Source organism: Ursus americanus, chromosome 1 (assembly GCF_024610735.1).
Source record: "Ursus americanus isolate L20-20 chromosome 1, mUrsAme1.1.p, whole genome shotgun sequence".
NCBI classification, from domain to species: domain Eukaryota; kingdom Metazoa; phylum Chordata; class Mammalia; order Carnivora; family Ursidae; genus Ursus; species Ursus americanus.
Genome location: NC_142127.1, coordinates 80,803,956 through 80,831,064, shown reverse-complemented (window position 1 = coordinate 80,831,064; position 27,109 = coordinate 80,803,956). Strand labels below are relative to the sequence as shown.

Sequence of the window (27,109 nt, the reverse complement as noted above, 5' to 3'; positions counted from 1 at the left end):
TTTCTTATGGGGGGAGGAGGGAAATAGTGGCTAAGGTCATCGCCTCTGAGGCCAGATGACTTGGGTTCAAACCAAATTCCAGCTCCTATGAATCCCGAGCTCAGTTCCTCCTTGGGAAGAGACAGATAATTATTGTCACTAACTTAGAGAGTTGTAATGAATCTTAAATGAGAAGACATTTTGCACATCTGGGGAACAACTGTTAATGAGTATGGGGTTTCTTTTCAGGGTGATGAAAATGTTCTGAAAGTAGATAGCAGTGATGGCTGAACAATCTTCTGAATATACTAAAACCACTGAATTGTATGCTTTACAAGGGTGAATTTTATGTATGTCAAAAAAATGTCCTGAACAGCACTTAGAACCATGCTTGACTAAGTGCTAAGGAAGTGTTCATCAAATAAATTAAACTGAGAAAACCATTAAAAAACAAACAAACAAAAACTTGTATGGGTCACTGTAATACATCACCACTGATAGAAAAGTACCACGTCCCAGTAAGTTATTAGGACAGTAATGTCATCTTCATATACAACTAGTAGTATGCTTCCATGATTATGAGATCAATAGATGTAGCAGTATATCTTTAAATATATATATATAAAAACAATTATTTTCAGAACCAATAATCTGAAGCATTAACAATATTAGTTAATGCTTTTTTCATCCACTCATCTACTATGTAGTGATGATTACTACATAATAATTCTACAAATTACATCATGCCAAAAGACACCTCTTTTACTATGATGAAGTGTAATTTAGGATTGAGAAGTACATATATAGTTAAATAAATATATTTAAATATGTAGAGAATAAATCTATACAAAGAGGTTTTTTAAATTCAGTGAAAATAAAACCATCCAACAACAGCCACTGACTTTTATAATACTCACAAAGGAAATGGAATAGGGTTATAGCTATTTCCCGGAAGCAAATTTGCAAAGATGGCTTTCATGGTTGATTTTTCCTTCACCTGGCTGTCCGTGGATCCCAGCAAATGTCCATCAAATACATCTAGGATAAAAAATATTCTACTTCTATGTTAATATTCAGAAAGAGGTAAAAAAAAAAAGTATAAATTATCCACATTATTTCTTGTCATCTGTGGAATACAGACATATGCACACCATAATTATCAATTACAGTACAAGATTTCTCATCTAGGAATAAGGACTCTTTGGGGATGAAAGAGGAAGCAACAGTGAAGCATACACAGCACTGACTCCAAGGAGCACACTGTTCTACACTTGACCCTCTCCGAAACTGGCATCATCCCATACTCAATGGCTTCCCACTGAAGGGCCAGGCAGCAGCCATGATGTCACTACTGCCTGAGCATGCGTGAACTCAGCCACAGCTCTTCTTGCCATCACTTCAATTTAAGTTATGTGCACTGTGCCCATTATATCGGAGTTTAACTGCAATTTAAAAGTTATTTTTAAAGTTTCCACTACTTAAGTAGTTACTGCTTAAAAAGCAAGGCATAAATTTGCTATGAGTGAAATAAATAGGTGTTGGAGAAATGGCTGCAATTTCTCTTATTCTCTTACAAGGAGATAACAATGTGCTTTATGGACTCAAGAAAGTAATATCCCCAGAAAACAAATGAAGCAGAATAACATTCTGTTACTGAGATATGTCAAGTACTGCAACTGAAGAAGTGATATAGTAAAAAGCTCCATCTAAAATAGCACTTTTTTTTTTTAATTTTAGAGATAAAGATTGAAAGAGGGAGCGCACATGCCCAAGAGGGAGGAGGAGCAGCACAGGGAGAGAGAGAGAATCCAAAGGCAGACTCCCCAGCTGAGCATGGAGCCTGACACAGGGCTCGATCCCAGGACCCTGAGATCATGACCTGAGCTGAAACCAAGAGTCTGCCGCTTAACCGACTAGCCACCCACGCGCCCCAGTAGCACTTTTAATGAGCATAAAATTTACAAATCTAAGAGATAAGAAAGCATTGTATCAAAGCAGTCACAGTGCTCTCCTTTTCTGGATGGAGTACAGTAAAAGTGACTTCAACTGCACCTTCAGAGCTGCTGGCTGTGTCGAGTTCAGGGGGCCCTCCCCCCAGCTGTTCGGGCATGACCTCTGGTGGAGTAGGCAACTGGAGATGGGTAGAACTGGTGGAGCTCTGACTGGACAGGGTTGTCAGGAAGCGATCCTCTAAAGAAAAACAGATTTAAGTGAGTCACTTAAAAACGCTGAGCCCATGTCTACCTAATAGGAATGTTTTTTAAATGCCAACTCATATTTCTACTTCTTAAACCAAAGAATTTTAGCTTCCTAAAAATTATTTAGCCTCTTAGCACATATTTTAGAAATAGATACAAATATCCAAACAGGTTATATGACCTGACCACGGTCAGGTCTTAGTGACAGACTGTGACCGGCAAGCCAAGTCTGATTCCCGTCCAGTATTCTCTTCCACTAGGCTGCAACAGCTACCTAAACACCAGTCCATTCAGTTTAATAGGGAATAAAATCAGGACACCATTGGGAAAAAAAATCACATGCTGATTCTTAGGGGGCAAGTTCACTTAATTATAATAGAAAATGCCAAGAATTATGAGTTGAGTTCGTTTCCACAAAGACAATCTAAGGAAACTTCCCTACAAATTTTCTAGGATGGCACCAAGTTATTCAAAAAAAAAAATACTGTGAGGGGCGCCTGGGTGGCACAGCGGTTAAGCGTCTGCCTTCCGGCTCAGGGCGTGATCCCAGCGTTATGGGATCGAGCCCCACATCAGGCTCCTCCGCTATGAGCCTGCTTCTTCCTCTCCCATTCCTCTGCTTGTGTTCCCTCTCTCGCTGGCTGTCTCTCTCTCTGTCAAATAAATAAATAAAAAATCTTAAAAAAAAAAAAAATACTGTGAAAGACAGCTGAGGTCTAAGAAAGATTTCAGTGACATAAAAACATAAACTTTCCAATGTTTTTGCAGTTAAACTTGCTGACTTTGAAACAAGCAAAACAAAAATTCAATTTCCTTTTTTTCTTTGCTATTCCCCAACAGCAACCATCTCTATATATCATGTATTTCTATATCCTAACTTATTTTCTTGTAATATACTTTAAGATAATCTTAAACTAACAGTACTACAATACTCTACAGGAAGAGGAAAAAAAAGTCTAGAACAATGCATCAGAAAAAATTCTCAAAATTAGCCACTGAAATAACTTACAGAGACTAAGAAATTTCTTTAAATCCAACAGCAAGTGATCACCAGACTCAAGGACCAACCTTTTTCTCCATTTTGAAGTCCTGGAGAAATATTTCTTGGAGCTGCATCCATCGTACTTATCTGTAGAAAAGTAAATACTTTATTCTTAAGGAAACATTAAAATCACATTTTTTAAATTTTCTAACCTTAAGCCTCTTAAGAATCATTAAGACACTCAGCTTTTGTTTATGTGGGTTATAACTTTTGATTTTTACCTTATTAGAAATTAAAACTGAGAAAGTTTTAGAATATTATTAATTCATTTTAAAAATAATAAACCCTTACATGTTAACATAAATAACATTTTTAAATTTAAAAATACCTATTTACCAAAAAAAAAAAAAAAAAAGGTAAAAGTGGCACTGTTTTACACTTTTGCAAATACTTTAATGTCTAGCAGACAGCTAGATTCATCTCTGGCTTCTGCATTTAATCTGTTGAGCTATATTATTGTGATTGAAGAGTAAAAAGGAAATCTAGTAGCCACATGTGTGATGATGAGCACTGGGTGTTATACACAACTAATGAATCATTGAACACTACATCGAAAACTAATAATGTATTATATGTTGGCTAATTGAACATAATAAAAAAATAAATGAATAAAAAAAACAAAAGAAAGGGAAGGGAAGGGAAGGGAAGGGAAGGGAGGGAGGGAGGGAGGGAGGGAGGAAGGAAGGAAGGAAGGAAGGAAGGAAGGAAGGAAGGAAGGAAGGAAGGAAGAAAGAAAGAAAGAAAGAAAGAAAGAAAGAAAGAAAGAAAGAAAGAAAGAAAGAGGAAAGGAGAAAAGAAAAGAAAGAAAAAGGGAAATAATGCAGAGCCCTTGAAGCGACTTAAACCCCCAGGGGTCCTTGAACTACACTTGGAGAATCATGCTCTAAACAGAAGCTCACTCCCTAGCATTAAAGCATCTAAAAACTACTTACGATTACCGATTAAATTTAGTAATCTTTTATTATCCACTGGACTTATTCGAGTCCCATTATCCATAGGTAAGATATACTTTGAATCATTATAAACCCTGTACAAAATTTGACTACAAAGTCATTTCTAGATGGCTACTTAGAACATTCTTAGATTTGCTCACCATACCAGAGAGACCTCCCTGGCCACCCTATATAAAATAACCCACCACCATCCACTCCCTTGGCAAGACTCTCCATTTCCCTTATTTTTTTTTCTTCATAACCTTTTTCCCATTTGTTTTTTAAAAGTTTATTGTTCACTGGTTTATTGTCAGTCTCCTCCTCATTAGACAAATGTTCCACAAGGATAGTAACTATGGCCTTTGTTCAGAACTATATGCCTTGGGGCGCCTGCGTGGCTCAGTCGGTTAAGCGGCTGATAATATGTCAAGATCTCAGGGTCCTGGGATCGAGCCCCACATGGGACTCCCTGCTCAGCAGAGAACCTGCTTCTCCCTCTCCTCCCTGCTTGTGCTCTATCTCTCTCTCATAAATAAATAAATAAATAAATAAATAAATAAATAAATAAATAAATAAATAAAATCTTTAATAAAAAAAAACCTATATATGCCTTAAACCTAGAATACTGCCTAAAAGTACTCAAAAACTAGTTACCGAAAGAAAATACAAGCAGTGCTACAAATTTTCAAATCAACTTTCAAGCCTTCAAAAAGATGATCATCTACTGAATGATTTTGTATTTTCAATTCTGTGTCTATATATTATCATTAAAGGTCTTACACCACTAGCTTTGCAGCTTCTTCAGTGGGCAAATGGAAAAGCAACTAACAGTCTGTGTTAGCCATTAATAGCCCTAGATTAGTTGGCAAATACTAACATACAAATCATCTTCGGGACCTCTTACTCTAATTCTCACCTAAACTTTAAGGAAAAGTGATTCCTACACAGTTGTTTCTTTTTTTTTTTTTTTTAAGATTTTATTTATTTATTCGACAGAGATAGAGACAGCCAGAGAGAGAGGGAACACAAGCAGGGGGAGTGGGAGAGGAAGAAGCAGGCTCATAATGGAGGAGCCTGATGTGGGGCTCGATCCCATAACGCCGGGATCACGCCCTGAGCCGAAGGCAGACGCTTAACCGCTGTGCCACCCAGGCGCCCCCCTACACAGTTGTTTCTGAGACAAAAAAGAAGCATCAAGATCTAAGGCACTTGAATTTATCGTTCTATGAAAACACTTCTCTACAGATACTATATACTTATACAAAAAAAAAAAAATTCTCTCAAAGTCCCACATCATATCAGTTTATTAAAGGCCTTATGGGACGCCTGGGTTGCACAGCTGGCTGAACACCCAACTCTTGGTTTCGGCTTGGGTTGTGCTCTCAGGGTCATGAGATCAAGCCCCATGACGGGGTCCTTGCTCAGCGTGGAGTCTATTTGGGACTCTCTCCCCCTCTCCCTCTGCCCCTGCCCCTTGCTCACGTTCTCTCGCTCTCACTCTCTCCCCCTAAAATAAATAAATAAATTTCAAAAAAAGAGAATATTAAGCCCTTATATTATACTGACATTAATAATTTATCTGAAAATATGGCTCATGCTATAGGCAGAATTCTGGTATACTTGCCACCCCCTTTCCCCAGTTATTCAATCAAGCACTAATCTAAATACTGCTGTGAAGGAATTCTGCACATGTACTTAAGGTCCCAAATCAGTTAACCTTAAAATGGGGCGAGATTATCCAGGTAGTGACCTAACCACACAAGCCCTTCAAACCTGTGTCTAGAGGTCAGAGAAGAGGAACTGGGAAATCGGAAGTGTGCATTGTTATCAGCTTTAAAGATGAAAGGGGGCTCATGGCGAGGAATGCAGGCAGCCTTTAGGAGTTGAGAATGGGCTCTAATCAACTGGCAGCAACAAAAAGTGGGACCTTAGTCCTATAACCACTAGTAGAATTAAATTCTGCCAACAACCTGGTTGAGCTTGGAAGATGACCCTGAGCCTCAGCTAGATAACAGCCTGGCTGAAATCCTGACCTGAGCTATGGGAGACTGAGCAGAGATCCCAGCCACACTCTGCCAGACTCCTGACCCCTGTATAGGGATAAACCTGTGTGTTAGGCCACAAAGTCTGTGGTGATTCGTTATGCAATTAAGACAAAACTAATACAGTTAGGAAAAGGCAATTAAATCAATGAGCCAAACTAACCCAGCACACACAGGTCCTTAAGAAAAACGTCTCACTTAAGCACAGAGATAAAGTACACAAAAAACTACATAGTAAAATAAATTAGGACTCTATTATATACTCAAAGCATCCCCAACTTCCCAATTTATGGCACCTACTGCCACCATGATGCTGTCTCCAGTGAAGCCTACAGATAGTAGCTTTTGATAAATGCTTGAAATGAACGAACAATTTTATTTCAAGCAAGATATAAAATTAATCCAGGCCATGTCTCTTTGAAACCTCACAACTGCAAAATGAAAGACTATCTAATATTATTAAAACCATGTATTAAATTACCACTTGTAAGTGTCTTAAGTGAAATTAACTGTAATACTTATATCAGTAAAAAGCCAAAGATGAGACCACATTTCTTTACCTTGCTTTCTTCCCCCTGTCTCAATCTTCCAGGACTTGGAGGAACTGAAGGTCGTTTTCTACCCTTTTCCTGCTGGAAAAGGTCCTGCAATCTATAATTAAAGAGTTGCGGGGTAGAATACAGTTTGTAACTAATATCCTGAATAACATTTACAAATTTTCTCTTTGCAACTGTGAAACCACAATAATTAGATTTTCCTATTCCGATTGCAACAGGTATTAAAATTATACATAATTTTCTTATTTCTAACCAATTAATCAAGAGCTGTGATATGACTGTAGTTATAAAAGAATAACAAGTTATTGTAAGAGACAGCATCATGTAACCAAAAAAAAAAAAAAAAACAAAAACAAAAAACAAAAAAAAAACAGGAGCTTTAGAGACCAACAGACCTGTGCTCAAAACCCAGCTCTTACAATAACTATACAGCTTAGGGAAATGCCTTAGTCTCTTAGAGCTTCTGTAAAATGGAAACGGTATATACACTGTAGGATTCACAAGACCAAATGAAAGACTGAATGTCCATCTAGGGCCTTACTCATTGCCTGGCATAATGCAGATGCCCCATAAATAAATGCTATAATAATCTAACTGAATGAACTTTTAAATAGCATCAAAGGGAACTATTCCCCCCAATAAAAATTTACATAAAGGTCTAAGACACACATACTAATATATTTAAAAGTCCTGGCCTATATACACAACTAATGAATCATCGAGCCTTACATCGGAAACCGGGGATGTACTGTATGGTGACTAACATAATATAATAAAAAATCATTATAAAATAAATAACTAAATAAAAAATAAATAAATGAATAAATATGTTTAAAAAAAAAAAAGAAAAAAAAAAAGTCCTGCCCTAAAAACCAATCATCACGCCATGGAATACTAATTCAGGTATATTATATTCAATAAGCACACACACCTTTAAGTATTTGAAGCAGCACTGAAAGCTGCTCTCATCTGTTTTTTTACCTTTACAAACTACCTCAAGATTAGCATATATGTTTTAAATGATGAAGGGGAGGTGGTGACAGAAAAATAAAAACTTCTACAACTTGAGAATTAAATGTAAAATCATAATTAATAAAGGCGTTTAAATTAAAAACATCATGGCAGAGCAAATTTTGCAAAAACATTACAGAAACTCCAGACTGCAATGCATACCTGTTATTCCAAGCCTGTAGCACTTCACAGAGACTTTGCTTCTTGGCAATAAGGGACTCGAAGACGGACTGCAGTTGCTGAGGGGTGTCTACTGAGGAAGACATGAGCCTGGCTTGCATCTTCTCGATCCAGTTCTTGAACTCCCCTTCTTCCATCTACAGGAAAAGAAACAATTCCAGCCGTCTGAGACACACCCCAAAAGAAATTTCTGATAAGTTAATAGTTAACTTTTAAGCTTCCCTCAAAGAAATGAATGACCTCTTTTTGTGCAAAGATATCTTCCATTTTTTCCTCTCTTGTTTTGCTAAATGTATCCGTTTTCAAAGACGCAAGTCTTTCATCAACAGCAAGATACACCTGTGAAACCCTAATAAAAAGAAACATTAAACACTTTAGAAAAGTTGGAATTAAATATTCTATCTCACATAGAAAAATTTACAAATTCACAAATTTACAAATTCACACAAAACTTTATATTTTATTGAATTAAGAATCATACACAATTCTGCAACACAAAAAAGACCTAAAAGGATGTACATCAAAATTTTAACAGCTGTTATATCTAAGAGGGTTTGATTTCTTTTTTATACTTTTATACAGTCTACATTCTTTTTTACATTGGGCATATATATATTTAGAAAAATAGTTAATGAACAAACCTGATATTTTAAAATATGTGTACATTAGAGACAGATGTCTAAATACACAAAAACAGATGATCAAAGATACTAAAACTTACTTTTGAAAGAAGTCCTTCAGATCCTGAAGAAGGGACACTTTTAATGGGGCTTGACGTTTAATGAATATTTTGGGGAGTGGAACACATACTTCAAGAAGCCGAATGGGAGAATAACTGAGAGAAAAAAATACAAGTAATAGTAGAAAAATAAAAAAATTTTAATATCTTGAGTAGAGGTAAACATAAATCCTATGAGGTACAAGACAAAGTTTCTACAAAAACAATTACAAAAATATTGAAAACACTTTCTACCATTATAAATATCTTCCCCAATTCTGGAAGGGTTTTGTCTTATTTCTTCACTGCACTATGACATCATCATGTACCGCCTGAGGCTGCATATAAAGCCAGCCTGGGACATAAATATTTATGAAGGTGAGGAGCCCCTTCCTACAGTTCGCTTAGAAGCACGTCACTTTCCCAGCTCCTGAGGATTCCTCATGAGTCTTTACTCCTCATGAGTCCCTTATGAGCCCTTCCACCCACGAGTTTATGTTGTCTAATAAATGCTACCACCCATCCAGGCGGTAGATTCATGTTTAAAGCTCTTGCTTCCAAAAGGAAATAAGCTCTAATTACCCACATTTCCTGAGGGCCTATTTTGTGTCAGATGTTTTAGGCGCTGAGGATAGAGCACTAAACAAGGCCAAAATTACTGCCCTGGTGATGCGGGAAGAAGGAGACTCAGGCAATAAACAAAGCAAATAGTTAAAACATACACTGTATCAGATAGGAAGCGCTCCAGAGCAAACTAAAGTAAGCAGGGCCAGTAGGGAGTGCTCCCACTGGAGTCAGGACAGGGGAAATGTACACAAAGGCCTGTAGGGAGTCAGGAAAAGCAGGCAGGTGGCTAGGGAGCTGGCAGGCAGATCAGGGAGGGAAAAGCAAGCACGACACTCTCAGGAAAGATCCTACCTGAGCTAACCGAGGCTGTAGTGAGGGGACAGGAGCAGGAGGTGAGAACAGAGAGGTACTGAGCAGCCAGAGCCTGGAGGAGCTCACAGGCCCATAAGTGGGCTCACTGACATAGATACCCATGGAGGGGTCTGCAGCAGACAAGTGGTCTGAGCTGATTTTCATTTAACAGAATCACTCTGACCACTATGTTGAGATCAGACTGCAGGGGGCAAGCCAAAGGATAACTGGTCCAGGCCACTGCAATACTCTAGGAAAAGGCCTAACAGAGGCTCAGTCCAGAGTGGGAGTGGAGATGGTCAGAGGTGTTCAGATTCTGGAGAGATTCTGAAGGCAGAGCCTGAAAGCTTTCTCACATCACGTAATATCACAGTGTACCCATTCTGTGAACTCGTGATTTTAGCTCTATCTGGAATATCCAATTAACCTTATGCTAGTTAATGTCTTAACAAAAATTCTAACAAATGCCTACATGCAGAAAACAGTGGTTAAGATTAACACCTGTAGCAGCAGATCTACTAGGTCATATCACAACTTCATCACCTGCCTGCTTGCTAAGTGACTTACAAGCTCGAAAGTGAGGGTAATAATACTATTTCTTAAATTAAGGATTAAATAAAATGACAACACTGAAAGCTCTTAGCACAGAGTATGACCCTTTGCATCTGCAGTGGTATGTGTGGGGAAAAACACACAACACAAATTAATTCAATCTAGTTACAGAAGAAATGTCACAAAGACTTCTAGGGAGTATGCGACTGTATGTAAGATCACTCTGACTTCTTACCTGAAAGATGCCACCATCTGATTATAGGAGAAATACTGGTGATAATCATGGTGGATGGAGTGACCACATGGCTCAGCATTGGCTCTGCGAGTATACTGGTGCCCATAAAACCTAAGTTCAAGGTATTTTGCAAATGACATGGACCAGGACTCATTGGAAAGAGCAACAACTGGTGTTACCTGAAATTCAAAAAAAATCACTTGCTATGTAATCACATACTGAGAATCTCTTTTTTAAAAAATAATTTATTTTCTTTCCTAGTACAAATCTAATATATTCTGAATGAAGAAACCTGGAAAAAGAAAGAAATGTTTAAAAGTGGGTAGAGTTAAGGGATGGCTGGGGGAGCAGTATCATTGTATTAGTATATACTAGTATATTTACTTTCTTTCTATGTATGTGTATGTATAATTATATATATACATATATATGTACATATATATGTAAATGAATACAGAGAAGGTACCCAGCCAGTGTATTTTAAATAAAAAAATCTTTCCTACAATTAGTTTCATAGTCTTGTATTATTTTTACTTAGCAATGTATCATAAGTATTTTCCCACATAAAATACTCTTATACAGCTTGATTTTTAATAGCCATTATATGGATATATCTAACTAATCCCTACTGATGTGCATTTAAGATATTACAAGTTTTTCTCTATTCTGATGAACTTTCTTGTGTGCGGGGGTGTGCATATATATGTATATGTATACACACACACACAAATATCCATAATTATTTCCTTGGAAAAATTAAGGAAAGTAGGAATTGATAGGCCAAACAGCATGAACATTTATGCAGTCTTTGATACTTTTTGCCACACTGTCTTCCAAAACTGGGGTACTGGGAAGTGCCTGGGTGGCTCAGTTGGTTAAGTGTCTGCCTTCAGCTCAGCTCGATCCTGGGATAGAGCCCCACGTCGGGCTCCCTGCTCAGTGGGGAGTGTGCTTCTCCCTTTTCCTCTGCCTCAACCCCCCACCCCCACCACTTGCCTTCTCTATCTCTCAAGTAAATGAAGAAAATCTTAAAAAAAAACAAAAAAAATGGTGTACTGGTTTACACAATCTCCAACAAGATCTGAGAATACCAATTTCCCCACTTTCTTACCAATCTCGGGAATTATACATCTTTGAAATGTAATTTCTTAAAAACAAAACAAAATAAAAGTGCACTTCACTGGTTTTATTTACACGTCTGACTACTGAGTAAAATTTATTTGCACGTCTACCGGCCATTTCTATTAAATTGCTTTGTCATGCCTTTTGCCCTTTTTCTATTATCATGCCTCACAGAAACTTAATACTAAGTATATTACTATTTGGTCATATTATACCTTTTTTGACACATGGAAGTTCTTCATTTTAATCAAGAAAAGATGCTGTACTTTGTCAAATGCTTCTTCTACATCTATTGAGAGGATCATGGGAAGTTTTTCATTTCTGCATAACAAAAACTGTTTGCCTTTTCCTTTCTAACATAACCCCAAAGGCAAAAGTTTTTTTTTTTTAAATAAAGTACATACACCAAAGCATATAAGATATACATCTAATTTAAGTTATTCATTTAATTCACTGCTCGATCTGCAGAAGTTCACATATTCCACAACAAAATATTATCCTCTGTCTGATAGGAACAAAAAGGCCTATAAGAACAAGTATAAAAAGACAGATAGTTACAAGAAATTATTTCATAGCTGTATGCTTGCTACTGCAGTACGAACAGACTTTGATTTTGCCTTCCTCAACCACTAACGTTGATACAGGTCACACTATTATCTGTAATATGAGAGTTACATATAATTAGGCAAATATGAGAATCTGCCTTCCAAAAGCACACTCCAAAATAAGCAAATGAAGTTATTAAACTTGGCATATGTTCACTGCAAACAATTTGGATAAAAAGTAAATCTTAAAAGCATAATATTGTCAACCAAGTACTTCCTCCAGAGTGAAAAAAGAAAAGCACACACAAGAAATAAAACACATGGTCTTTTTCTTAAGAGATCAATTTAAACATGGTCTCAGCTGTATCTCTGAAGATAGGAATGTTGATATAAGCTCAACCAGACACAAACATCCTCGCGTACTATCATTACTGTGCTACAAGTCTGTCTCCCCAACTAAAGGACAAGAGCTATGCCCAGGCCCTCACACAGTACCCCGCACACAGATGGTGCTAAGTAAGTGTTTGCTGAATAAATAAACATAACTGAGAATTGTCAAGATATAATCTCCACAATTTCACTAAACAAGGTATCTATATTTTACCTAAAGACTGATAAATTCTAAAATGGAACCTTCAAGAAACAAACACTAAATGCAATACCCATCCCTGGAAGTTAAAATAAATAAGAGTCCAATGACAAATAAATACAAAATAACACAGACCACCCCCTCCAAAAAGAACTATACAAATAAATAAATGATGTTGTATGAAATAATATGGTAACAGGGCACATTTACCTGTTTGCAGATTCTGCACCAGGAATAGGTAAGAATTGTATGTTGATATCCAGGCACTGGAGAATCCAACTCCTTCAAGATTATCTGCACACAGCCTTGGCCATGGACAAAGCGCCGAATATGATGCACCATAGGGGTATCACAGAACATGCTAGGACACTGATAAGAAGGCCTTTGACAAAAAGAAGGTCCTCACATTAACCATGAAACTGGAAGCAATGTAGAATGAATACTGGCTAATGAGAACCACTGTCCAGAAAGTGCAGTAGCCTCTCTAGAGCAATGATGACCGGTGGACAATCGGTGCAGGGTGCCACTTGCACTGCTCACAGCCAAAGCTCAGCATCCTGTCTTCCGCTACAGCTCAGTGATAGTTTCCACTCCGTAAGCACCTTCTATTTGCTTAGCATTTTGAAAACATCAATTCATTTTACCTATGGAAGTCCATGATACTTCCGGAGCTTGTTATTCCCTGTATAGGGGACTGCTAAAAATTACTTGCTCTTTGTCATGTAAATGGCAGGTGATAGCACTAACACTTAAACCAAGGTCTAGCTGATCTCTCTCTGCTTCTCCAGCCTCTCATTTCAATCACTGTAAAGGCACACATCCTAAAAAAAAGTCTGAGGAATGAACTAGATAAGACATTCCAGGGTTGAATATGAAATTAATTACTTCTTTGTGTGGTATACTCTGACATGTGGTATCATAAAGAAGGCCACATAATACTCCAAGTCATGCTTATGTCTTAGGTGGAAACTCTGGGCATCAGAAAAGCGTACATGGAACATAAGGAGAAAATTTGTTCTTACCTGAAACAGTATCTCTCTAAAAATATTCCTAATGTAAGATCATTCTTTCCATAAAATTCCATTGTTACAATCCTAAAAGAAGACAACATTTCTTAGGAACACGTCATAAGAATTACCACATAGCTAAGACACTTCATGAGACTACGAAATGACTACCTGTTAGACACGCCCATAATGTAGTGTATTAAAGCAGGTAATATTCTGTTGTTCTACAACCGAGTTAACCTCATCAGATAAAAGAGGTTTGGACTAGCCACACTATAGCTCCTTATCCACTCCCAGTCCATTAGTATCTTATCAAACTACATCAGGATGCAGAAACAATAATAATAAATGAGTAAACAGATGTGAGCTAGGAAGAGGTAAAAGTTTCCTTTACAAAGCCTTTATGTTCTATCACCATAAAATAGAACTCCTGTCTCTGGTCCCTACCTTTACTGAGCATGGAGAACAGCAGCTCACATTCTTCCAGGAGAGCCAATTCCTGATATTATGCCTAGCTTATGAATGCCCACAAATAAGAGAATTCAGCTATAGCCCTGTTGTAACCCACACCTTATTTAAGCCCTGACCTAAGGAGTCTATAAACTCCCACAGAAAACTCCTATGGATTCCTCAGCCCCAAGTCAGTCTGCTAGAGCTATACGGACACTAGGAATCCCTGGTCTCACTGGTAGAAATAAGTGTTTCTGGAGTCCAAAATTAAAATACAGAATACATTCTGTCATGGACACAGCACTCCAAAAACAAGCTTTTAAAATTAAAGCGCATAGTACTTTTAAAACTAAAGATAAACTATGTAATAAGTAGTCTTTTGTGACTATTTTATCATTTTAAACAAATAATTTATAACACTATAAAATGTTTTCCTATCAATCTACTTACAATTAAGTTCTAGGATAAAACCCGTTAATAAGGCCAAAGACCCACTGCCTTTATGAAAATGATGCCTTACGGAAAACCTGCCTAAATTGGACATAATCATCAAAATGCTTAAATCTAGCTTCTATGGGGGTGCCTGGCTGGCTCAGTTGGTGGAGCATGCAACTCCCGATCTCCGAGGTTGTAAATTCGAGCCCCATGTTGGGTGCTTAGATTACTTAAAACTAAAAAATCTTTAAAAAAAAAAAAAAAAAAAAGCAAACTAGCTTTTATGTATCAACTTTCTCACTTTTATAAGTACAAATTTCCCTTCCATCCTTCACATCCTTTTCACTCTTACTCAAGGTACTTCTCATTTACTTCTTACCCATGAACAAATACAAATCTCATATTTAGTTCACAAGTTTAGAAGTTCTATCAATTCATATACAACCAACAGCATGCCATGTACCTAAAAACGGATCCTAATGGCTGAATTTTTTTTTAAAGTTGCTGGAATTCTGTTGTTAAATACAGTGCAATGGTGCAAGAGGAAAAGAACCCTACCAAGGGCTGACGCAGGCACTGGGGGCGTTGCTGGACTGGGCCGAAGAGCTGCTGAAGAGCACGCACAGCCTCTGGTGGTTCACAGGGTTCAGACAGTCCACCTAAGGAGAAGGAGCGGATGAGCACCCAGAAGCGGAAGCACACTCCCACCCCAATGCACGCCTCCAACAGCCAACACATCTCCCTTGATGTGTGAGGCCTCCCATCATCACCGGAAGGGTTTCAGTGAAGACTGAAAACTGCCAGAAACGAAATATAAGGAAGAGGAGCAGTTCACTTCTGAGACAAAACAATCCAAAACGTTTAACTTAAAAGTACAAACAGATGTCTAAATAGCTTGTTTTCCAGAGCGCCTGGGTGGCTCAGTCATTAAGTGTCTGCCTTCAGCACAGGGCGTGATCCCGGAGTCCTGGGATCGAGCCCCACATCAGGCTCCTCCGTTGGGAGCCTGCTTCTTCCTCTCCCACTCCCCCTGCCTGTGTTCCCTCTCGTTGGCTGTCTCTCTCTCAGTCAAATAAATAAAATCTTAAAAAATAAATAAATAAATAAAAGCTTGTTTTCCTAAATACTCTTTATTACTTATAAAACCGCATTAAATTATTTTGGAAGTAGTTAAACTAAATCCACATGCAACAGTCTGAACTGATGGCTGGATATGACATCGACCTGAGGAATCTAGGTTCTCAGGTACTTATTTACTTGTACTTTAGAGCTGTTCTTGATGATTACAAAGGCAATATTTGAAAATATTTGAAAATCAAACAGTACAGAGGTATGTGAAGAAGTTCAAGAAATACATAAAGCCTCTCCTCCTTTGACGCTACCCCACCTCCCAAAATGATAACCTTGACTCTGGGGTTAAAAACCATGCATTCCTTTGAGACTTCACAGGCATTTACACACAAAAACACCCACATATCAATACACAGGTGATTCTGTTTTTATAAAAATGAGAGGATGCTTCATACAACACTACTTGCTTTTTAACACTTGAAAATATATCATGGGCTCTATCTGGGTTATTCAGTGAGATCTAACTCATCCTTTTTACTGCAAAAAACTAGAAACAAGGCTTCAGCAAATATCCTTGTACATATATTCCTACAAAATATAAGCATCCTTATATAAAATGCTTACTTATTTCCACAGAACATGTTATAAAAGATTGGAATCCTGGACCATAGGTATATACCTGTACAGGGAAACTAAAACGGATCTCCCTATAACTTTCTATAAATTTACATAAATGTATATAAACACAAATTTACATGCAATTTATTATAGGTATTTTTCCACAGCGCATTAACTATGGCTCTTATCACTTTCCTTTTTTGCCAAACTCACAAACACTAGTGTACCACATAGAAAACAGTGTCCTGTTATTATTTAGCACTTCCCCAACTCTCAGTGAAATTAGGCAACTTTTTATTTGTTCTATTAAACAATTTCATATCCTCATTTGGAGACGGATTTTTTCATTAGTTTTATTACAAACACTATTAATAATATGTCCATGAGCCAATCTTCCTTAATTTCCCCTCAATATCTTTTTAAAAAGAATAAGGGCACTATCATACTTAAATAACAGGAAGTGTCTTATGCTAAATAATCTGACATTTTCTAAAAACACGTCATTTTCTGAAGGAAACTTCCGTCACGCTCCCTCTCACAAGCATTAAAAGGATCGAGGACGCAACACACCACACCCAAGTCAGCCTGCCACAAATTTTACTTAGCTCCACCCTTCCCTCTACCCCTAAGCTCTTCCTATACTTGAACTATGAGGTCTGCGTGAAAAGTTCAAAACCCAGTTTCATGACTTGATACTCCTATTTCATACTTAAAGCAATACCTAAGCCAACAGACTCAAGGCAAAAAAAAAAAATTTAGGAAGAAATATTTACTAAATCTGTAGGCAATCTGTCATATTTGTGGGGTTTTTTTTGTTTTTTTGTAAACATGCCACAGCACAGTTTTTCAACACATTCTGAACACGCACCCAAAGTGGTCTGCCTCACCTTTGTGGACCACACCGCGTCATTCGGAATTAACCCTTTCTCTTCATCCGTCTCCATTCTGCTTCCCGATCTGCCGCTTGCCATGCCAGGTGCTTCCTTTGAATGAGCAAAAGGGTCTGCGTGTTTTTGCTGAATTCTTCCTCCTCTGGCCCGATAGTCAGCCAGCATTCTCCCCAAGCTCTGGCTATCCCCAAGATGCTCAGCAATTCTAGTGCTCACTAGCTCGTGCGAGGGCAAGACTTGAATGGACTTGGCCTGAATACTTCCATTCATGCCCTGAAGGCCGGACAGGTCCCTAAGCAGCTGCTTCTTCCGTCTGCTCTCCATTTCTTTGAACTCTTTGTTGAGGAGAGGAGACCAGTAAACCTGCTCTGCGAAATAATCTCGGGTGGAGCATCTCATCCCCTTTTCAGTCAGAAGGAAGGGCTCCCGGAATGTGATTACTGGGGAGATACAGAGGATCACATCTTTCAACTCCTGTTTAAAGGCCAAAGAATAAGTCTTTCGTTTATCCTCAGAAGAGGTAACCTCCTCAGTAACATACAATCCAGTGTCGTCCTGTAAAGGGTCTCGAAAGGCTCTCATCTGGCCTTTGGGATCCTGCAGCTCGTCGGCGAGCTGCAAGGGCTCCGGCTGCTCAGGGCCCATGGCATCCCGTGGGTCGTCCACGTGCAGCGGCAACAGCGATTCCGGGACCGAGGGAAAGAGCGCGCAGGGGACACCTGCCGCGCAAGCTGCTGTGGCTGTGGCGTACTCCGGCTGCTTCAAAGACCCAACGTCCTGTGCGACGCTTTTATTTTCCTGGTCCCCCTTCTCAAACACAGTCCTTGATTCTAGCAGGCTGCCATCCTCAGAGGGCAGAAGCTCTGGAGGGAAGTCAGGCTCCCGGGGGAGGGGGCTTCCGCTGAATGGCTCCTGTGCTGCCCCGTCTTCCTCCCGCCCCTCAAGCAGAGAATGGAAGGAAGGGTTTTGTGTTAACGTAGGAGGCATAGCAAATTCATCCATGAGGAAGGAGATTTCTAGTTGAGAATGATAAGCTACGCAGATCATAAATATTAGGATTTCCTTTACTCGAGCCAGCTCAAAATCTGAGCCTCCTCTGAGCTTGATTGTGCACCCCAGGTGCTGTGGACAGCCTTCAAAAAACATCAGCGTTTTGGTTTGCTCTACAAACAAACACAAAAAGTTTAAGACGACTTAGGCGGCAATCTGTAGGACCAGAGAGAATTAATTCATTATCTTAACCTCTACAAGAGAAAAACCTTTAAGTAAGACCACAGTTGCCAACCCTCATCTAACCACTGCTCAGATACTAGTATTATAACTAGGTATTAACAGATATTAGATATTAGTAGGACAAAGTAAACATTGTAGTACTGATGAGTTTACTCATTTCCTCTTGTCCTCAGTCTCAGGTGAATCTATGCTAAAGATCACTCACCACTAGGTAACTGAAACATCTGCATATAAAATTTGTGACAGGTGCCCAGATGGGGTTTTGTAAGCAGCTGGTCCATCGACATTACTAAATCACCTTGTGTCATCCGACTGATGCGTTCTAAAACTTGCTAGAACACACAAAAACATTACATTACAAAATTAGAGAAGAATAAAATTCTCACTAAATTTTTTCTGGAAGATAAAAATTTAGAAATAAACCTCACAATTTCCTTCATTTTAATTATAAAATTATACAATTCCCTTAATTTTAATTATATAACAAGTTTTTTTGACTCTATATTAGACTACAAGTAGTTGCTTAGTGATCAATATGTGCCCACGAAAACAAACCAGATTCATATTAATAACATTATCAAAAGGTATTTAAGCATCATGCATTGGCACAGGCTACTGGAAGGAGGAAAATTTCCTACAGTTGGCCTCTACTCTGAAGAGGGTAACTTTTCAAGAGAGAGAAAATTTTCTACTTGTACAATTCCCCAAACAAAATGAAAGCTCAACAAGGACTACTTATTAAATAATGTCTATTACACCCTTGGTCTTGTAAACAACTATAATGAGCGCTATATAATTAATTACACTTTCTTCCAGCCTGAGGTTCTCAAATAATGAAATGGCTGTTGTGCCTACTGTCCTACTTTCAATATATGGAACAGCAAATAGATAATTAAAGATCCCTGCATATCAATCATGCGTACATATAAATTTAAAAACTGAGATTTAAAAAAATGATATAAAAATAGAAAAAGAAGAACACTCACTGATTTTACATTAATGACCAAAGTAATGCCATGTTCTAGTAACATGTCTTGGGCAATCCGAGATACTGTTTTTTCAACGAGAACCAAAGTGGGTCGAACATCAACTATTCGCTGAACATAATTCTTCAAGAATTCCCTTTCCTGAGGAAAAAACATCAAAACTATTATACCTGGTACAATTCAAGATCTAGAGATAGTTTGTTAATATAAATCTAAGCCTAAATTCTCTTCATCCACAAATAAGTCCGTAAGCAAGTTACTTCAAACACAACCAACAGTATTATTCATAATTCTGAACTGTTGGTTATGCTAAAAAGTTTCCGGAGAAACTCTATTTTCTGACTCACTAATCTTACTTTGAAGGATTTTCAGTTCTAAATAACTTACAATATGAAAGCCAAGAATCCAATTAGCTCACTCTCTGAGGTTTAAAAAAAAGAAAAAGAATAAAAAGAACTAACCTCGTAACTCCCCACTGAAAGCAATTTCTAATTTTTTAATTATAGATTCCCCCATTATGTTCTGAAATTAACCACAGTAGCTCTTCTTTGGGTACCTGAATAAATAACTCTCTAAAGATGCTATTTCAGCTTCTTCCTCACTTCACTCTCCCAGCAGATCATATTCTACCCAGAACAGCTGAAGATCTAAAACATCACGCTTAATGCAATTGCTTGACGAAGGCTTATTTTCAAAGCAAATGAATATCATTAAGTAACGACTGGAATTAAAACAATACAAATCACTGTTTCATCAAATTTCTGGGCTCCACACAGGAGACACCTGACCATGTGAACACGTCTGTCACTTCTGCTCCACGTGCCCAAAAAGTGTGTTCTGAGCAAGTCTATATTCACGGTGAGCGCCAGCAGCCACGGATGAGCCTATTCCTGCGGTGAACCTGCCATGGCGGAGGACAGCTCTACCTCTGTTTTACTGACAGAAACTGGACATTTTTAAAATCTCTCATATTAACAAAACGGATTTTTTCCCCTTGAAATGTGTTAATTTCCTACTCTACTTACTAAATGATAATGTAACAGCATTTTAAATGATTTTATTTGTGCAGCTTCAAAAGTATAACTAGAAGATGTTGATTTTTTTCTTAATTTCTGGGCTTTGGCACAGGAATGGCAAATACACTTCCTCTCAATCCCAACTATAATCAACTGCCATGACTGTACACAAAGCACCCTGTTCCAAAGGAGGCCTGGGCCAGGCCCAGCAAGGACAGAAGATCGGGGAGTAGGCAATGAGCGCAGAGCAGTGTCAGCTCTGTGAAAACTCTGTGATGACACCGGCTGTTATCTCCTTGCTCTTTGCTTCTCTTCCTCCTCCTGATTCTGGCAAACTCTGTTTATCGCGTTTTGCTCTACCACGCCTTGCAGATACTGCATCTTTTACAAATTGAAGGTCTGTGGAGACCCTGTGTCAAACTGGTCTACTGGCACCATTTTTCCAACAGCATTTGCTCAACTTTGTATCTGTGTCATATTTTCGTAATTCTCAGAGCTTTTTATACTTTTCCATTATAATTATATTTGTTATGGTAATCTGTAATCAGTGATTATGAACAACCCCCTGGAAGCTTAGATAATGGCTAGTACTTTTTAGCAATAAAGTGTTCCTAAATTAAGGTGTGTATATATAGATGTATACACACACACACATACACACACACACGCACTTTTTTTTAGATATAACGCTATTTGCATACTTATTAGACTACAGTATAGTGTAAACATAACTTTTATATGCACCAAGAGACCAAACAAGTCATTTGATGGGCTTTGTTGCAATACATTTGATGGCTTTACTGCAGTGGTCTGGAACCAAACCTGCAATCTCTCTGAGGTGTGCCTGTATCTACCAAAATTTCTGCTTCTTCTTTGGTTATTCCACACTGAGTGGACCAAAAAAATAAAAAGAGAGAGAGAAAGAGAGGAAAAAAAATCAGCTGATACTTTCTATCAATTCAAACTAAAAACTTTTATAGGGCAGGTGTTGAAAGTATAATAAACAACATCCCAGAGCACAACCAAGATGTTTTAGGTTATATGTGAATTAAATCATGTTTCTTAAATACATGTTTGCTCAGAGCATATTTCTCTAACACAAACAGACTTCAGTCTGCTAACCTAATTGCAAGAATGGATTTAAAATAGAGTGGATAAATTTAAGTATACTTTTCTGTAAACACTGATCTGTGGATTTCAGTTACCCAGTTCATCCATGACCTGCAATTTTATACATTTTAACAAATGCAATCAGGAAAAGCCTTATAATCAACATAGTTGTGATCTAATCCTATAAAAGTCTTACACTGACACCTTCGGTGAGATCAAGAAAACTCCCAGCATCAAAGAATCTGAGATTCCAAGAACAACAATTGTGTTTTTCCCTATTCCTTATCTCAGTTCACCACTGAGAAGTCATAGTAATTCAGAGCTAGCAGGGATGGTAATGATGTAGTCAAAACCTGATTTTTACTTACACATAGCTAAATTCCAAAGAGGAAACAGCCCCAAGCAACAGAGTCATTAAGCAATAGAGTAGAATTCCATAAAGCACAACTAAGCTTCTTCTGTTGGTGTTCATGAATTCAGTACAAAAGTGCTCCTACTACTCTAGGAAAAACGCGCCTGTCGCCTATGGATTTTCAAGTAATGCTTTTCCCAAATATTTCTGGTATTGAATATAAGAGTTTCTGCTATAATACGATAGACACATTCCTGAAAACTTCCCATCTTGAACAACTGCAAATGAAAATTAATAGTGTTTATGGGAGAAAAGGAGTTGGGGCAAAAAAACTTTAAGCCGACACAACTTCATACCCAGCGCACTAACAAAATAATAATCAGTACCCTAAGAGAGAACTTGGACAGCCCAGACAGGTAGCTCAGCACAGCTGGAGGCTGCCTCAAGGGAAATTTAAAATGTACGAAAGCAACTACAACAGTACAAATAGAAATGGTGCTCTGAGCGGTGGAGCCATTGAGAGGCATCCAGGCAGGGCTGGGGTGCATCTCTCTAAGGGAGAGTCCTTCAAGGAGGAGAGCACATTTAGTTTCTTAAAATAGAGCCAAAAGGGTTCCTGCCTGTGTAGCAGCTGAGCTGAGGTGGATTCTTCTTTCCAGTTGAGGGTCATAATCCTCTGAAGCTAGTCTGGGTCCCCTTAGTTAAGAAAAACCACGCAGAAACCAACACAACTTCCATCTGATGTTATTCCCCCTTACCAACCTTGTAAAAGGTAACTGATATTCCAGAAACATGTGTTTTAGTAGGACAGACTATATTAAAAACTAGGTATTGCCACTGGGAATCTGATCAGTTAGAAAAATCCTTAAAGTAAATCAATAACCCAAGCGGACAGAGAGGCCAGAATTTAGTTTCACTTTTTCTTCCATATATTCCCAAAAAGTCATATGTTCCCTTTATCAACTCCGAAAATCTAAAATAAGGAATGACAGAGGTTTTGGTAAGCTTCCAAAGTAATAGATAAAAAATGTCTTTTATAATAAATTTTTTTTTAAAGATTTTATTTATTTGACAGAGACAGCCAGCGAGAGAGGGAACACAAACAGGGGGAGTGGGAGAGGAAGAAGCAGGCTCATAGCGGAGGAGCCTGACGTGGGGCTCGATCCCATAATGCCGGGATCACGCCCTGAGCCGAAGGCAGACGCTTAACAGCTGCGCCACCGAGGCGCCCCTATAATAAATTTTTTAAATGAAACAAAAGTGATCAAGTTTCTTTGCCTGCCAAATGTAATCAGCCGGAATGAGTTGTAAGAGTTTCCAAGCAGTATAGTACACCAAGATCCCTCCAGATCGTTGTTTCAGTAAGAAGTTCTTACCTGAAGCACAATAGGATCAATGCAAGTAAATTTAGTTTCTTCTCTGTAGAGATACTCAATCGAACACTTCAACAGAAGAATTTTGGGATTTTTAATACAAGAATTCATCTACAAAACATGAAATTTGTTAAAAGCTTTTAAAGTTTGCACTTTATAGACCTTCTCTAATCGTATCTTTAAAGTCATACTGCTTATAATTCCTCCTAAATTGACTATCTCTTTATATTTGTATCGAAATACTCTCATTTAGTTCTTTTGTGGTATTCTCTTACATATTTTTTCAAAACAAACTGCTCAGAGAAATGCAGACTTCCTCAAAAATTGGCTTTGTTTCACTGATTCTATTTCAACCTAATCCTCTACACTCTTTAAAAGTTTTTTTTCTAATATTACAAGAAAAGATATCAAGCCCTGGGTATGGAGGAGAGGGGCTTAAAGACAGAATACCTCACGAACACATAGAGATCAGCAACTTTGAAAGCATAATTTAACCTTTCTAAGAAGGACAAAGGAGGGAGAAAAGAATTAAAACACCTCCTGAAGAGATTCCAAGCAGTCAGAAATTGGCAAGCCAAACTGGGTAACAAGAAGTCAAAACAGAAAACCTTAAAGTGTATCCAGAAGCGCAGATTCAAACAATACCCCCATGCAACTAAAGCCCCAGGCCCAGCAGCCCAGCCCAGGAGGTTTCAGACGGACCGTGCTTATACACTCCGAACTGGCACATGGTCTTAGAACAGAGAACGCGTCAGTTGGGGAACTGCATTTAGGGATTTTTTTTTTAGCAACTGCAAATTAAAGACTATCTCTAAATATGGTCAGTGGAGCAAGACAGTCAGTCATGCATATGTTTCTACCACTCCCACATACAATTTTCAATTCTGGAGATAAGCTCAACTTACTTTCCTCTTAATTCAACAGAGATCATTTAATTTCGCTTAAATTAATACTTTGATGGGTAATGTGTCCGTTTTAATAAGACTCTATGTAGAAACACTGACATTGGATCAAATCTAAGCTTAGTTTTATTTATCTATGGTCACTAACAATTTTCGGGAGGCTTCGTGCCTTACAAAAAAATGAATTAGTCTCTGCTTAGAAAAGAGTGAAAACAGGACTGTAGTTCACCCACCCCACCAAGTTGCTCAGGCCAGAAATCTACCTGAGCTCTCACTGTAACCAAATCAGTATCCCCAGAGGTGGGGGTCGGGGTGTCTCTATTTGCAGTGGGTTCCACCCCAGAGTGATTCGGAAGCACAGCAAGTTCGAGAGCACTGCTAGCCTGATGGTTTTTCAAAACGTGAGGACCAACCACTGACACTGGAGTGGCTACTTTGAAAGCAGCCCCACCTTTCCCTTAGTCCCACACTCCCACTCCCTTATACTGAATGAGAATTTCTAGGGGTTGGGCTTAGGAATCTACATATTTAACAAGGTCCACAGGGGACCCTGATGTACCATGCACTTTGAGAATCAGTGGCCTTCAGAATAAAGTTCAAGACCCATAGTGGGATACAAAGCCCCTTGCCTGCTTCCTCCAGCCTCATCTCCTTTCTCATCTTGCACATTAGGATCTCAGAGATTCCTTAATACACCACGTTATTTCACCCCATTCCTTTGTGCTAGTGCTAGAAAGAGGCCTCAGGCCTGAAGGCAAAGATAGAAGGTGAGAAGGATAACAGAACACCAGTGATAGTTCTGCAGCTCAGCCGTAGAAGAGAGAACAAAGTTTTAAAATGCTAGGCCTCTGGAAGGACTCAGTCTATTAGAGAAACCTGTCTCCCTAAGATGTGGCAGGTCAAGGGAGAAATGATACCAGTACCCTATCACTCTGTTGGTCTGGAAGCCTGGCCCATCCCCTTCCTTCCTTCTCTTGTCTCATGAATTCCTATTATCCAAATCCTAATCATCATCAGCTCTGAAGACCTTACCCGAACCTCCAAAATTTCACCCCTATAGTAGACAGTGCTAATTGCTCCTTGATATCCATTTTCCTTCTCTCCTATGATTAGGGTACCCAAACTTGTTGGCTTGGCACACAGTCATAGTTTACTGAACTTCGCTGTTAGAAGAGATCACATTACCTTTTTATGTGCAATATTTTTCGTACAAACAAATCCATTGACAACCACAGAATCAAACTTCTTTCCACCTGGAATCTAATGAAATAAGAAAACAAAACTCAGTGAAATATATTATTAGAATCCAGTCAGATGGATTATTTCTGTTTTTAATTTAAACTATTAAATTAGAACAGAAAGGTACAGGATATAGTTCTTCCTTTCAACCAATAATTAATGACATCTAGCATGACTATTTTCCCACCTCCCACTCTCTACGGTCTTATCTGGTACTCTAAAATACCCACATGACTGAACAAACTGACAATTAAAACCATTACTAAATCAAACGTCATAGGCAAAAAATACATATGGGACTCCACTATCTAAATAAGGCAGTTACCCACTGCTTTTCCTTAGAACAGTCACAGTAATCTGTGGGAAGAGGTCTTCTCATAGATGATGTGCCAAGAAAAAGGAAGCAAAAAGGAAGAAACCACATTTGTTTGGTTTCCCAACTCCATGACCCACTCACCCCCTTCCATTCCCCTCTCACTTCCTATGGGTGGCTTCTATGACCTGTAAGTGCATTGCTAACAAACAGCAGACAGAAAAACCTCCCCCTCCTTACTTAGAACCCCTGTTAGATTTCCATTAAGAGACAAATTACTACCAGACCCACCCCATCAGTTCCAAGCATTAGAAAAGCATTAGCAGAGCTCACTTTTTTAATATGGACGAACTGACGGATATCCATGTCGTCATCCCGGTTCTTGACATCAGGTCGGACCGTCTGAACAACCTGACAGACCAGTGATACGATGATGTCCCTCCAAGATGGTGACAATGACTCATTGTGGAGCAACTGCTCGAGTAGTGCCATCATGTGGTTATGATTAGCCGAACTATAAAAGACGTCACCAGAAAGAAGTTGGCACAGTTAACACTGCCAGAAACAGTAATTCTGAAGATGCGATAAGCAGTCTACAAAGAAATAAGCATATGAATTATGGCTCAACGACAAGATCTTCTTGAGCCAATCTTATTTCATCTGTACCTTAATCATTGTGCACATGAATGAAATCTGTATCTTCAATTAAGATAACCCCTTTAATTCAACGAAACTTTAACATATAAATTACAGTTGGGACAGACAATCACAGTCTAGGACTCTTATTTTACAAGAAATTTCATCAGAACAGACCTTACTTCCTACGTAATCTTAGGATTTTTGACTTTATGAGGAAGAACAACTACACATATGCCCATCAAGTCATTGAAAATTGTAAAACTGGAAAATTAACATCGAAAAGCTCACTGCCTTACAGCAACCTCTCCATGGCTTGTTTTTCTCCATTCTCCTCCCTCAGCAGCTCCAGGTTGTTATGATGCCAGCCCAAAGGTGTGAAAGGCAGCTCTTTGGATTTCTCCTCAACTCGACGATTAAATAAGGATTCTAAGTGTAAAATAAGAAATCGTACTTTACTGTTATGTTTTATGCCATGTACTTAATAGATTTAGAAAGTACCAATTTATCTTTTTAAGTTCTTAAACTCAGCCAATTCAAATTGCTGGTGTAAAAAGGCAAGGATATGTGTAAATACATGAAAAAACTAAGCGTGAGTTCGATCATCAATACTCACAACAGGCAAAATCAGAGACAGAACAGTGAAAAGCAAATGTACATAAGTGACTAGGACTCTCAAGCCAATAATTATAAATACGGCTTCTGAAAAACAAAAGAGATTTTAACAGTCCTTTTATTTCACTGGGAACGTTAAGAAAGAAGGGGGCTGCCTTTCCCTGTAAAATCACAAACTAAAAACTGCATTCAACAGAATTCTGAATGCTGGCAGAACGATATGTGATAGTGTGGGTGCTGAAC

At 38.4% G+C, this 27,109-nt stretch overlaps 1 protein-coding gene across 7 annotated transcripts in view; it reads right to left on the bottom strand.

The window, feature by feature from the left end:
- PIKFYVE (phosphoinositide kinase, FYVE-type zinc finger containing) overlaps positions 1-27,109 on the bottom strand; it is a 77,944-nt gene that overhangs the window by 16,739 nt on the left and 34,096 nt on the right. For all 7 annotated transcript variants that reach the window (XM_045806615.2, XM_045806614.2, XM_045806616.2 and 4 more), the window contains 18 exons: positions 26,551-26,680; positions 25,949-26,129; positions 25,249-25,323; positions 23,165-23,272; positions 19,311-19,451; positions 18,530-18,656; positions 17,089-18,254; positions 15,071-15,171; positions 13,643-13,714; positions 12,831-13,002; positions 10,365-10,543; positions 8,663-8,776; positions 8,182-8,290; positions 7,924-8,078; positions 6,754-6,844; positions 3,246-3,306; positions 2,032-2,169; positions 897-1,017 (listed from right to left, as the gene is read on the bottom strand). In XM_045806615.2, coding sequence (XP_045662571.2) covers positions 897-1,017; positions 2,032-2,169; positions 3,246-3,306; positions 6,754-6,844; positions 7,924-8,078; positions 8,182-8,290; positions 8,663-8,776; positions 10,365-10,543; positions 12,831-13,002; positions 13,643-13,714; positions 15,071-15,171; positions 17,089-18,254; positions 18,530-18,656; positions 19,311-19,451; positions 23,165-23,272; positions 25,249-25,323; positions 25,949-26,129; positions 26,551-26,680 — 3,241 coding nt within the window. The remainder of the gene's footprint in view (positions 1-896; positions 1,018-2,031; positions 2,170-3,245; positions 3,307-6,753; positions 6,845-7,923; positions 8,079-8,181; positions 8,291-8,662; positions 8,777-10,364; positions 10,544-12,830; positions 13,003-13,642; positions 13,715-15,070; positions 15,172-17,088; positions 18,255-18,529; positions 18,657-19,310; positions 19,452-23,164; positions 23,273-25,248; positions 25,324-25,948; positions 26,130-26,550; positions 26,681-27,109) is intronic.